At 45.5% G+C, this 13798-nt stretch overlaps 1 protein-coding gene across 1 annotated transcript in view; it reads right to left on the bottom strand.

The window, feature by feature from the left end:
• Positions 1 to 13798, bottom strand: part of LOC149984285 (dolichyl-diphosphooligosaccharide--protein glycosyltransferase subunit STT3B-like) — a 109208-nt gene that overhangs the window by 394 nt on the left and 95016 nt on the right. Inside the window, exons 9-15 of the mRNA XM_090219754.1 lie at positions 12525 to 12679; positions 11045 to 11256; positions 8518 to 8705; positions 6927 to 7098; positions 4990 to 5163; positions 3740 to 3853; positions 1072 to 1278 (exon numbers count right to left, since the gene is read on the bottom strand). Of these exons, the coding sequence (XP_090075880.1) occupies positions 1072 to 1278; positions 3740 to 3853; positions 4990 to 5163; positions 6927 to 7098; positions 8518 to 8705; positions 11045 to 11256; positions 12525 to 12679 (1222 nt within the window). The remainder of the gene's footprint in view (positions 1 to 1071; positions 1279 to 3739; positions 3854 to 4989; positions 5164 to 6926; positions 7099 to 8517; positions 8706 to 11044; positions 11257 to 12524; positions 12680 to 13798) is intronic.

Raw genomic sequence — 13798 nt, 5'->3', positions numbered from 1 at the left:
CCCTAGACATTTAGCACTCTGATAGGTTAATCCTAGGCATTTAGCATTCTGATAGGTTAACCCTGGACATTTAGCACTCTGATAGGTTAACCCCAGGCATTTAGCATTCTGATAGGTTAACCCTAGACATTTAGCACTCTGATAGGTTAACCCCAGGCATTTAGCACTCTGATAGGTTAACCCTAGACATTTATCACTCTGATAGGTTAACCCTAGACATTTATCACTCTGGTAGGTTAACCCTAGAAATGTAGCATTCTGATAGGTTAACCATAGGCATTTAACACTCTGATAGGTTAACCCTAGACATTTAGCACTCTGATAGGTTAACCCTAGGCATTTAGCACTCTGATATGTTAACCCTAGACATTTATCACTCTGATAGGTTAACCCTAGGCATTTAGCACTCTGATAGGTTAACCCTAGGCATTTAGCACTTTGATAGTTTAACCCTAGGCATTTAGCACTCTGATAGGTTAACCCTAGGCATTTAGCCCTCTGATAGGTTAACCCTAGGCATTTAGCACTCTGATAGGTTAGCACTTCGATAGGTTAACCTTAGGCATTTAGCACACTGATAGGTTAGATGGAATTTTAGCCTCGTTTCTTATACATGATCTAGGGTACAAGGATGAAGGGAGGGGGGTAATTGATTCTGGATAAGGACAAGGATGAAGGGAGGGGGTAATTGATTCTGGATAAGGACAAGGATGAAGGGAGGGGGTAATTGATTCTGGACAAGGACAAGGATGGAGGGAGGGGGTAATTGATTCTGGATAAGGATGAAGGGAGGGGGTAATTGATTCTGGACAAGGATGAAGGGAAGTGGGGTAATTGATTCTGGACAAGGATGAAAGGGGGGGGGGGTAATTGTTCTGGACAAAGACGAAGGGAGGGGGTAATTGATTCTGGACAAGGATGAAGGGAGGGGGTAACCAGAGCTCTCCATTAGAGAAGAGAGAAGCGTGGATGATCCTGTATCATTCACCAGAGCTCTCCATTAGAGAAGCGTGGATGATCCTGTATCATTCACTAGAGCTCTCCATTAGAGAAGCGTGGAGGATCCTGTACCTTTTTAGAGGTGTACTTTTGTCTGCTGCTGCTGCTGCGGGGGCTGTGCACCAGGGGGTCCCTGTTCTCCTCCTTCTTGACCTTGTAGATCCGGACCAGCCAGTGTTCTGAGGTGAACGCCTCCTCCAGGTGTTTCAGCTTGATGTCCTTGTTACCGATCTCAGTGTTACGGGTCCGGTCGAAACCCGGCGGCGTCCGGAAGTCCAGCTGGAGGAGAGACGGACAGGCGGTGTGAGTGTTTGACAGTAAACTAGAAAGACGGACAGGTGGTGTGAGTGTTTGACAGTAAACTAGAGAGACGGACAGGTGGTGTGAGTGTTTGACAGTAAACTAGAGAGACGGACAGGTGGTGTGAGTGTTTGACAGTAAACTAGAAAGACGGACAGGTGGTGTGAGTGTTTGACAGTAAACTAGAGAGACGGACAGGGGGTGTGAGTGTTTGACAGTAAACTAGAGAGACGGACAGGGGGTGTGAGTGTTTGACAGTAAACTAGAAAGACGGACAGGTGGTGTGAGTGTTTGACAGTAAACTAGAGAGACGGACAGGGGGTGTGAGTGTTTGACAGTAAACTAGAGAGACGGACAGGGGGTGTGAGTGTTTGACAGTAAACTAGAGAGACGGACAGGGGGTGTGAGTGTTTGACAGTAAACTAGAGAGACGGACAGGGGGTGTGAGTGTTTGACAGTAAACTAGAGAGACGGACAGGGGGTGTGAGTGTTTGACAGTAAACTAGAGAGACGGACAGGGGGTGTAAGTGTTTGACAGTAAACTAGAGGGGCTGTGTCAGGGCTTGACATCTCTGTGACAGTAAACTAGAGGTGCTGTGTCAGGGCTTGACATCTCTGTGACAGTAAACTAGAGAGACGAACAGGTGGTGTAAGTGTTTGACAGTAAACTAGAGGGGCTGTGTCAGGGCTTGACATCACTGTGACAGTAAACTAGAGGGGCTGTGTCAGGGCTTGACATCCCTGTGACAGTAAACTAGAGGGGCTGTGTCAGGGCTTGACATCTCTGTGACAGTAAACTAGAGGGGCTGTGTCAGGGCTTGACATCCCTGTGACAGTAAACTAGAGGGGCTGTGTCAGGGCTTGACATCTCTGTGACAGTAAACTAGAGGGGCTGTGTCAGGGCTTGACATCTCTGTGACAGTAAACTAGAGGTGCTGTGTCAGGGCTTGACATCCCTGTGACAGTAAACTAGAGGGGCTGTGTCAGGGCTTGACATCTCTGTGACAGTAAACTAGAGGGGCTGTGTCAGGGCTTGACATCCCTGTGACAGTAAACTAGAGTGGCTGTGTCAGGGCTTGACATCTCTGTGACAGTAAACTAGAGGGGCTGTGTCAGGGCTTGACATCTCTGTGACAGTAAACTAGAGGGGCTGTGTCAGGGCTTGACATCCCTGTGACAGTAAACTAGAGGGGCTGTGTCAGGGCTTGACATCTCTGTGACAGTAAACTAGAGGGGCTGTGTCAGGGCTTGACATCTCTGTGACAGTAAACTAGAGGGGCTGTGGCAGGGCTTGACATCTCTGTGACAGTAAACTAGAGGGGCTGTGTCAGGGCTTGACATCCCTGTGAAGTGACAGTAAACTAGAGGTGCTGTGTCAGGGCTTGACATCCCTGTGAAGTGACAGTAAACTAGAGGAGCTGTGTCAGGGCTTGACATCTCTGTGCCAGTAAACTAGAGGGGCTGTGTCAGGGCTTGACATCTCTGTGACAGTAAACTAGAGGGGCTGTGTCAGGGCTTGACATCCCTGTGAAGTGACAGTAAACTAGAGGTGCTGTGTCAGGGCTTGACATCCCTGTGAAGTGACAGTAAACTAGAGGAGCTGTGTCAGGGCTTGACATCTCTGTGCCAGTAAACTAGAGGGGCTGTGTCAGGGCTTGACATCTCTGTGACAGTAAACTAGAGGGGCTGTGTCAGGGCTTGACATCCCTGTGACAGTAAACTAGAGGGGCTGTGTCAGGGCTTGACATCTCTGTGACAGTAAACTAGAGGGGCTGTGTCAGGGCTTGACATCTCTGTGACAGTAAACTAGAGGTGCTGTGTCAGGGCTTGACATCCCTGTGAAGTGACAGTAAACTAGAGGAGCTGTGTCAGGGCTTGACATCTCTGTGACAGTAAACTAGAGGGGCTGTGTCAGGGCTTGACATCTCTGTGACAGTAAACTAGAGGTGCTGTGTCAGGGCTTGACATCCCTGTGAAGTGACAGTAAACTAGAGGAGCTGTGTCAGGGCTTGACATCTCTGTGACAGTAAACTAGAGGGGCTGTGTCAGGGCTTGACATCCCTGTGAAGTGACAGTAAACTAGAGGAGCTGTGTCAGGGCTTGACATCTCTGTGACAGTAAACTAGAGGGGCTGTGTCAGGGCTTGACATCTCTGTGACAGTAAACTAGAGGTGCTGTGTCAGGGCTTGACATCCCTGTGAAGTGACAGTAAACTAGAGGAGCTGTGTCAGGGCTTGACATCTCTGTGACAGTAAACTAGAGGGGCTGTGTCGGGGCTTGACATCCCTGTGAAGTGACAGTACATGGATGCATTAGGTCACAGTCCAGGTTCCTGGCAGTTCCAGGTCTCCAGTTCGGGGTGGTTTGTAAGTGCACACATACAGAGGAAGTGATATTACGTGACGGGGGGGTTGATACGGTAGAGTTGAACATCTCTAACCTGCATCTCTCCAAAGCGGTAGTACGACATCTTATACATCAGACAGTTGAGCAGGATGGGAGACCCCGCTTTGTCCACCCTAAACTCTCCCTGGGGGGTGAAGTAGTCACTCTCCTGAGGAGGGAACAGACAGACAGTTTAGTACTCTCATCCTGAGGAGGGAATAGACAGAGACAGACAGTTTAGTACCCACTCAGTTTACCTCACTCTGCGATCCTTATATAGCTCACAGTTTACCTCACTCTGCGATCCTTATATAGCCCACAGTTTACCTCACTCTGCGATCCTTATATAGCCCACAGTTTACCTCACTCTGCGATCCTTATATAGCTCAGTTTACCTCACTCTGCGATCCTTATATAGCCCACAGTTTACCTCACTCTGCGATCCTTATATAGCCCACAGTTTACCTCACTCTGCGATCCTTATATAGCTCACAGTTTACCTCACTCTGCGATCCTTATATAGCCCACAGTTTACCTCACTCTGCGATCCTTATATAGCCCACAGTTTACCTCACTCTGCGATCCTTATATAGCTCACAGTTTACCTCACTCTGCGATCCTTATATAGCCCACAGTTTACCTCACTCTGCGATCCTTTTATAGCCCACAGTTTACCTCACTCTGCGATCCTTATATAGCCCACAGTTTACCTCACTCTGTGATCCTTATAGAGCTCAGTTTACCTCACTCTGCGATCCTTATATAGCTCACAGTTTACCTCACTCTGCGATCCTTATATAGCCCACAGTTTACCTCACTCTGCGATCCTTTTATAGCTCACAGTTTACCTCACTCTGTGATCCTGATATACCCCACAGTTTACCTCACTCTGCGATCCTTTTATAGCTCACAGTTTACCTCACTCTGTGATCCTTTTATAGCTCACAGTTTACCTCACTCTGCGATCCTTATATAGCCCACAGTTTACCTCACTCTGCGATCCTTTTATAGCTCACAGTTTACCTCACTCTGTGATCCTGATATACCCCACAGTTTACCTCACTCTGCGATCGTTATATAGCCCACAGTTTACCTCACTCTGCGATCCTTATATAGCTCAGTTTACCTCACTCTGCGATCCTTATATAGCTCACAGTGGTAGTTACAGCTCACCAATACTTGTGTTTTTTTTAAAACATGATGGTTTAAAGGCTGCTGTCTCTCACCCTGATCTCTTTGGGATGCTCTCCCTCTGTAGCTAACAGTGGAAGCATCACCTCACCACGACACTAAGGTCTTCCTCACCCTGATCTCTTTGGGATGCTCTCCCTCTGCGATCCGCACCATCCACAGGAACTTGTTGATGTCATCACCAGAGTAGCCAATCACGCCACCGAAGATAATAAGCACATAGTCCACGTCCAAAGACCTCATGATCTCATACGCTGCACTCTCATTGGACGACATGGCCTTGCCCACCTGAACACACAGAGACAGAGACAGAGAGAGGAGGGGGAGGGAGAGAGAGACAGAGAGGAGGGGGAGAGAGAGAGAGAGAGAGAGAGAAGAGGGGGATTGAGAGAGAGAGAGAGAGAGAGAGAGAGAGAGAGGAAGAGGGGGAGTGAGGGAAAGAGAGAGCAAGAGAGAGGAGGGAGAGAGAGAGAGAGAGAGGGGGAGGGAGAGAGCGAGAGTGAGAGAGAGGAGGGGGAGAGAGAGAGAGAGAGAGGAGGTTGAGGGAGAGAGAGCGAGAGAGAGGAAGGGAGAGAGAGAGCGAGAGACAGAGAGAGGAGGTTGAGGGAGAGGAGAGAGGAGGTTGAGGGAGAGGAGGGTGAGAGAGAGAGCAGGGGTGGGGGAGAGAGGGGGAGAGAGAAAGAGCGAGAGAGAGGATGAATAACACAGGTCCACATGGTGGCGCCAGAGACACATTCTTCTTTTGCCTCCTAAAAAACTATGTTGATATTTAAGAGCCATGTGAAATTGATTACATTTTAGATTCATTAATACATTTATTGTTTTTGATTGATTGATCGAATGTGAAACTAATGCGAAATGCACTTTAAAATAAAGTTAGAGTCATTGACTGACTGATCAAGATCCAATAATTGCCGGGAGATCAACCCACGCAGCTACAGGGGAGATCTCTCTCTCTCTCTCTCTCTCTCTCTCTCTCTCTCTGTGATTTCACAGGGAATAACTCAAAGAATAAATGTTTCCATGTCCTTTATATAGTGGGAGGTCATATTGTTTACACAACTGGTATTTTACACAAGCAACCGTTCCAGAACACCTTGTGTTGGGATGCAGACATACCAGGAGTCTATGGAGGACACATCCCTGTCCAACACACAATATTTATTTAACTTGGCAAGTCAGTTAAGAACAAATTCTTATTTTCAATGACGGTCTACTGGGGAACAGTGGGTTAACTGCCTTGTTCAGGGGAACAGTGGGCTAACTGCCTTGTTCAGGGGAACAGTGGGCTAACTGACTTGTTCAGGGGAACAGTGGGCTAACTGCCTTGTTCAGGGGAACAGTGGGCTAACTGCCTTGTTCAGGGGAACAGTGGGCTAACTGACTTGTTCAGGGGAACAGTGGGCTAACTGCCTTGTTCAGGGGAACAGTGGGTTAACTGCCTTGTTCAGGGGAACAGTGGGCTAACTGCCTTGTTCAGGGGAACAGTGGGTTAACTGCCTTGTTCAGGGGAACAGTGGGTTAACTGCCTTGTTCAGGGGAACAGTGGGTTAACTGCCTTGTTCAGGGGAACAGTGGGTTAACTGCCTTGTTCAGGGGAACAGTGGGTTAACTGCCTTGTTCAGGGGAACAGTGGGTTAACTGCCTTGTTCAGGGGAACAGTGGGCTAACTGCCTTGTTCAGAGGAACAGTGGGCTAACTGCCTTGTTCAGGGGAACCTTGGGTTAACTGCCTTGTTCAGGGGAACAGTGGGCTAACTGCCTTGTTCAGGGGAACAGTGGGTTAACTGCCTTGTTCAGGGGAACCTTGGGTTAACTGCCTTGTTCAGGGGAACAGTGGGCTAACTGCCTTGTTCAGGGGAACAGTGGGTTAACTGCCTTGTTCAGGGGAACAGTGGGTTAACTGCCTTGTTCAGGGGAACAGTGGGTTAACTGCCTTGTTCAGGGGCAGAACCACAGTTGCAAGATCGAATCCCCGACCTTGTCTTCCCCTTGAGAAGTGACAACAGCTCACTTCATATTCCGACGTCACATGAGGGTATGAGTCTTTACCAGTGCTATATGACTGTTGTTCCAGGTGTTGTTGTCCACTAGCGTGGTCCGATTGGCCATCCCTGCTATCTGATAGCCATAGTCCCACCACGACATCACTCTGGCCTGCTCCTCTGTGTTCTGCCTTAGCCAATAGTAGGCCTCGCGGAAATCATCTAGAATATTCCTCGACCTGGGTAGAGAAGAGTGGAGAGAAACACAGAGAGAGAACTCATTTATTAAGGACTGGGTCATTGTTTACAAGTTCCTAGCGATTCCATAAAGCTTATTATATTCTTCTGTGGTTTGGTGAGAGAGAGAGAAACAACTAGAGAGAGAGAAACAGAGAGAGAAACAACTAGAGAGAGAGAAACAGAGAGAGAAACAGAGAGAGAAACAACTAGAGAGAGAGAAACAGAGAGAGAAACAACTAGAGAGAGAGAAACAGAGAGAGAAACAACTAGAGAGAGAGAAACAGAGAGAGAAACAACTAGAGAGAGAAACAGAGAGAGAAACAACTAGAGAGAGAGAAACAGAGAGAGAAACAGAGAGAGAAACAGAGAGAGAAACAACTAGAGAGAGAGAAACAGAGAGAGAAACAACTAGAGAGAGAGAAACAGAGAGAGAAACAACTAGAGAGAGAAACAGAGAGAGAAACAACTAGAGAGAGAGAAACAGAGAGAGAAACAGAGAGAGAAACAACTAGAGAGAGAGAAACAGAGAGAGAAACAACTAGAGAGAGAGAAACAGAGAGAGAAACAACTAGAGAGAGAGAAACAGAGAGAGAAACAACTAGAGAGAGAAACAGAGAGAGAAACAACTAGAGAGAGAGAAACAGAGAGAGAAACAACTAGAGAGGGAGAAACAGAGAGAGAAACAACTAGAGAGAGAGAAACAGAGAGAGAAACAACTAGAGAGAGAGAAACAGAGAGATAAACAGAGAGAGAAACAACTAGAGAGAGAGAAACAGAGAGAGAGAAACAGACAGAGAAAGAGAAACAGAGAGAGAAACAGAGAGAGAAACAACTAGAGAGAGAGAAACAGAGAGAGAAACAACTAGAGAGAGAGAAACAGAGAGATAAACAGAGAGAGAAACAACTAGAGAGAGAGAAACAGAGAGAGAAACAACTAGAGAGAGAGAAACAGAGAGAGAAACAACTAGAGAGAGAGAAACAGAGAGAGAAACAACTAGAGAGAGAGAAACAGAGAGAGAAACAACTAGAGAGAGAGAAACAGAGAGAGAAACAACTAGAGAGAGAGAAACAGAGAGAGAAACAACTAGAGAGAGAGAAACAGAGAGAGAAACAACTAGAGAGAGAGAAACAGAGAGAGAAACAGAGAGAGAGAGAAACAGAGAGAGAAACAACTAGAGAGAGAGAAACAGAGAGAGAGAAACAGACAGAGAAAGAGAGAGAAACAACTAGAGAGAGAGAAACAGAGAGAGAGAAACAGACAGAGAAAGAGAGAGAGAAACAGAGAGAAAGAGAAACACAGAGAAAGAGAGAGAGAGACACATTAGGAAATGACAGTTCCAGAGGAAACTAATCAACTGAAGAGAGTGTGTGTATATGTGTGTGTGTGTATGTGTGTGTGTGTGTGTGTGTGGTCTTACCCATCGTTGTTATAAGAGGCCAGTACAACACTAGGGCTGGAGTAAGCGTTACTAGTAACCCAGGTGCAGTGGACAGCGAACATCATGAGCAGCATCAACATCAACATGGTGACGATACTCTTAATGTTGGGCCCCAGACCTTCCTCTGTCTTCTCCTGCTCTGAGACGTGCTTACGGACCTTCCCTGCCTGCAGAGGGAGACAGGAACTCACAGATATCAGTCACACATCACTAAAAACCCCTGCAAATATGGCACGTTTAGTCAAATATCAGAACTGCAAATCCCTCTTTTAATATGCAGTGACACCAAAAACATATAGACAATCCGTTTGTGGGAAGACACATCTAATAGATATCAGTTTACTTCATGTTAGGAAAATGTCAACAGCTCTTGCTAATACCAAAATGAGATCCTCACCAACTGTCTCGACAACGTTACCAAAATCTAAACCAATAGTATACTTTAAACCAAAACAAATTGTATTGGTCACATATTTAACAGATGTTATTGGTCCATATTTAACAGATGTTATTGGTCCATATTTAGCAGATGTTATTGGTCCATATTTAACAGATGTTATTGGTCCAGACACATATTTAGCAGATGTTATTGGTCCATATTTAACAGATGTTATTGGTCCATATATAACAGATGTTATTGGTCCATATTTAGCAGATGTTATTGGTCCATATTTAACAGATGTTATTGGTCCAGACACATATTTAGCAGATGTTATTGGTCCATATTTATCAGATGTTATTGGTCCATATTTAGCAGATGTTATTGGTCCATATTTAACAGATGTTATTGGTCCATATTTAGCAGATGTTATTGGTCCATATTTAACAGATGTTATTGGTCCATATTTAACAGATGTTATTGGTCCATATTTAACAGATGTTATTGGTCCATATTTAACAGATGTTATTGGTCCATATTTAACAGATGTTATTGGTCCATACACATATTTAACAGATGTTATTGGTCCATATTTAACAGATGTTATTGGTCCATATTTAACAGATGTTATTGGTCACATATTTAACAGATGTTATTGGTCACATATTTAACAGATGTTATTGGTCCATATTTATCAGATGTTATTGGTCCATATTTAACAGATGTTATTGGTCACATATTTAACAGATGTTATTGGTCACATATTTAACAGATGTTATTGGTCCATATTTAACAGATGTTATTGGTCCATATTTAACAGATGTTATTGGTCCATATTTAACAGATGTTATTGGTCACATATTTAACAGATGTTATTGGTCCATATTTAACAGATGTTATTGGTCCATATTTAACAGATGTTATTGGTCCATATTTAACAGATGTTATTGGTCCATATTTAACAGATGTTATTGGTCCATATTTAACAGATGTTATTGGTCCATATTTAACAGATGTTATTGGTCACATATTCAACAGATGTTATTGGTCCATATTTAACAGATGTTATTGGTCCATATTTAAGATGTTATTGGTCCATATTTAACAGATGTTATTGGTCCATACACATATTTAAAAGATGCTATTGGTCCATATTTAACAGATGTTATTGGTCCATATTTAACAGATGTTATTGGTCCATACACATATTTAACAGATGTTATTGGTCCATATTTATCAGATGTTATTGGTCCATATTTAACAGATGTTATTGGTCCATACACATATTTAACAGATGTTATTGGTCCATATTTAACAGATGTTATTGGTCCATATTTAACAGATGTTATTGGTCACATATTTAACAGATGTTATTGGTCACATATTTAACAGATGTTATTGGTCCATATTTATCAGATGTTATTGGTCCATATTTAACAGATGTTATTGGTCACATATTTAACAGATGTTATTGGTCCATATTTAACAGATGTTATTGGTCACATATTTAACAGATGTTATTGGTCCATATTTAACAGATGTTATTGGTCCATATTTAACAGATGTTATTGGTCCATATTTAACAGATGTTATTGGTCCATATTTAACAGATGTTATTGGTCCATATTTAACAGATGTTATTGGTCCATATTTAACAGATGTTATTGGTCACATATTCAACAGATGTTATTGGTCCATATTTAACAGATGTTATTGGTCCATATTTAAGATGTTATTGGTCCATATTTAACAGATGTTATTGGTCCATACACATATTTAAAAGATGCTATTGGTCCATATTTAACAGATGTTATTGGTCCATATTTAACAGATGTTATTGGTCCATACACATATTTAACAGATGTTATTGGTCCATATTTAACAGATGTTATTGGTCCATATATAACAGATGTTATTGGTCACAGAGAGCCTCTAGTCATACCTTATCATAGAGGTTTCCAGAGAGCCTCTAGTCATACCTTATCATAGAGGTTTCCAGAGAGCCTCTAGTCATACCTTATCATAGAGGTTTCCAGAGAGCCTCTAGTCATACCTTATCATAGAGGTTTCCAGAGAGCCTCTAGTCATACCCTATCATAGAGGTTTCCAGAGAGCCTCTAGTCATACCTTATCATAGAGGTTTCCAGAGTTCCTCTTGTCGTCCTCATCACTACTGTCCTCTATGGGAGGGCTCTCCCTCTTCATGTCGTCCCCTAGGTAGTGTTCAAACACGCTGGAGAAGGCTATAGCTGACAGCATACACACTACAGGGGTCAGGGTCAGCATCAGACGGACCATCACTCCAGCAAAGTAGACAGCACTGATGGCATACAGCGCCACTAGGGGGGGAGAGAGAGCAGGGTTAGAGTTTAATATACTGGGTTAGAGTTTAATATACTGGGTTAGGGTTTAATATACTGATGGCACACAGGGCCACTAGGGGGAGACAGAGAGCAGGGTTAGAGTTTAATATACTGGGTTAGGGTTTAATATACTGGGTTAGGGTTTAATATACTGATGGCATACAGGGCCACTAGGGGGAGACAGAGAGCAGGGTTAGGGTTTAATATACTGGGTTAGAGTTTAATATACTGGGTTAGAGTTTAATATACTGGGTTAGGGTTTAATATACTGATGGCATACAGGGCCACTAGGGGGAGACAGAGAGCAGGGTTAGAGTTTAATATACTGGGTTAGGGTTTAATATACTGGGTTAGGATTTAATATACTGGGTTAGGGTTTAATATACTGGGTTAGAGTTTAATATACTGGGTTAGAGTTTAATATACTGGGTTAGGGTTTAATATACTGATGGCATACAGGGCCACTAGGGGGAGACAGAGAGCAGGGTTAGAGTTTAATATACTGGGTTAGGGTTTAATATACTGGGTTAGGGTTTAATATACTGGGTTAGGGTTTAATATACTGGGTTAGAGTTTAATATACTGGGTTAGAGTTTAATATACTGGGTTAGGGTTTAATATACTGATGGCATACAGGGCCACTAGGGGGAGACAGAGAGCAGGGTTAGAGTTTCATATACTGCGTTAGGGTTTAATATACTGGGTTAGTGTTTAATATACTGGGTTAGGGTTTAACACACTGGGTTAGGGTTTAATATACTGGGTTAGGGTTTAATATACTGGGTTAGGGTTTAATACACTGGGTTAGAGTTTAATATACTGGGTTAGAGTTTAATACACTGATGGCATACAGGGCCACTAGGGGGAGACAGAGAGCAGGGTTAGAGTTTAATATACTGGGTTAGGGTTTAATATACTGGGTTAGGGTTTAATATACTGGGTTAGGGTTTAATATACTGGGTATACACACACACACACACATACACACCTGCATACACACACACACCTGCATACACACACACACACACACACACACACACACACACACACACACACACACACACACACACACACACACACACACACACACACACACACACACACACACCTGCATACACACACACACCTGCATACACACACACACCTGTATACACACACACATTGCCATGCCATCTAACTGTAGACGTGTGTGTGTGTGTGTGTGTGTGTGTGTGTGTGTGTGTGTGTGTGTGTGTGTGTCTTACCGAAGACTCTCTCGTCGTTGATGTTCTTGATGCAGAACCAGAGTCCAGCAGGAAAGGTACAGACCAGGATGTGGAGGTCGAAGAAGAACGAGACCCATGTGGTGGGCTGGTGCTCCGACACAGACGCTATGATGGGGATGTGGATCTTAGCATACCTGGAGAGAGGAGGGAGGGAGGGAGAGGAGGGTTGAGGGAGGGAGAAGAGAGTGGGAGAGGTGGTGGGGTGAGGGAGGGAGAAGAGAGAGGGAGAGGGGGGTTGGGGTGAGGGAGGGAGGGTGAAGAGAGGGGTAAGGGAGGGAGGGTGAAGAGAGCGGGGTGGGGTGAGGGAGGGAGGGAGAGAGAGGGGTAAGGGAGGGAGGGTGAAGAGAGCGGGGTGGGGTGAGGGAGGGAGGGAGAGAGAGGGGTAAGGGAGGGTGAAGAGAGCGGGGTGGGGTGAGGGAGGGAGGGAGGGAGGGTGAAGAGAGAGGGATGGGGTGAGGGAGGGAGGGAGAGAGAGGGGTAAGGGAGGGAGGGTGAAGAGAGCGGGGTGGGGTGAGGGAGGGAGGGAGAGAGAGGGGTAAGGGAGGGAGGGTGAAGAGAGGGGGTGGGGTGAGGGAGGGAGGGAGAAAAGAGAGGGAGAGGGGGGTTGGGGTGAGGGAGGGAGGGAGAGAGAGGGAGAGGGGTAAGGGAGGGAGGGTGAAGAGAGCGGGATGGGGTGAGGGAGGGAGGGAGAGACAGGGAGAGGGGGGTTGGGGTGAGGGAGGGAGGGAGAGAGAGGGAGAGGGGGGTTGGGGTGAGGGAGGGAGGGTGAAGAGAGGGGTAAGGGAGGGAGGGTGAAGAGAGCGGGGTGGGGTGAGGGAGGGAGGGAGAGAGAGGGGTAAGGGAGGGAGGGTGAAGAGAGCGGGGTGGGGTGAGGGAGGGAGGGAGGGAGGGTGAAGAGAGCGGGGTGGGGTGAGGGAGGGAGGGAGAGAGAGGGGGAGAGAGGGGTAAGGGAGGGAGGGTGAAGAGAGCGGGATAGGGTGAGGGAGGGAGGGAGAGAGAGCGGGGTGGGGTGAAGGAGGGAGGGAGAGAGAGGGGTAAGGGAGGGATTTAAAGGATTTATCTGAAGTGCCTGTGGAAGGTTGTTGCTACAGGAAGTGGACATTGACAGAAAGAGGAACACAGTGTTTCCTTGGTAAAGGTGATCCACAGGGAGTAAAACTAGACACACGTAGACCTGACACAACCCACACTGCACTGCAGCAGAACACGCAACTCTGAGACAAATAAACAGCTGATTGGGCACTCTGACAGCC

The sequence above is a fragment of the Oncorhynchus mykiss genome, chromosome 3, assembly GCF_057628025.1.
Source record: "Oncorhynchus mykiss isolate SJ-2025 chromosome 3, ASM5762802v1, whole genome shotgun sequence".
Taxonomy (NCBI): Eukaryota; Metazoa; Chordata; class Actinopteri; order Salmoniformes; family Salmonidae; genus Oncorhynchus; species Oncorhynchus mykiss.
Note: the sequence above shows the minus strand (reverse complement) of the source record. Positions and strands in the feature narration are given on the sequence as shown.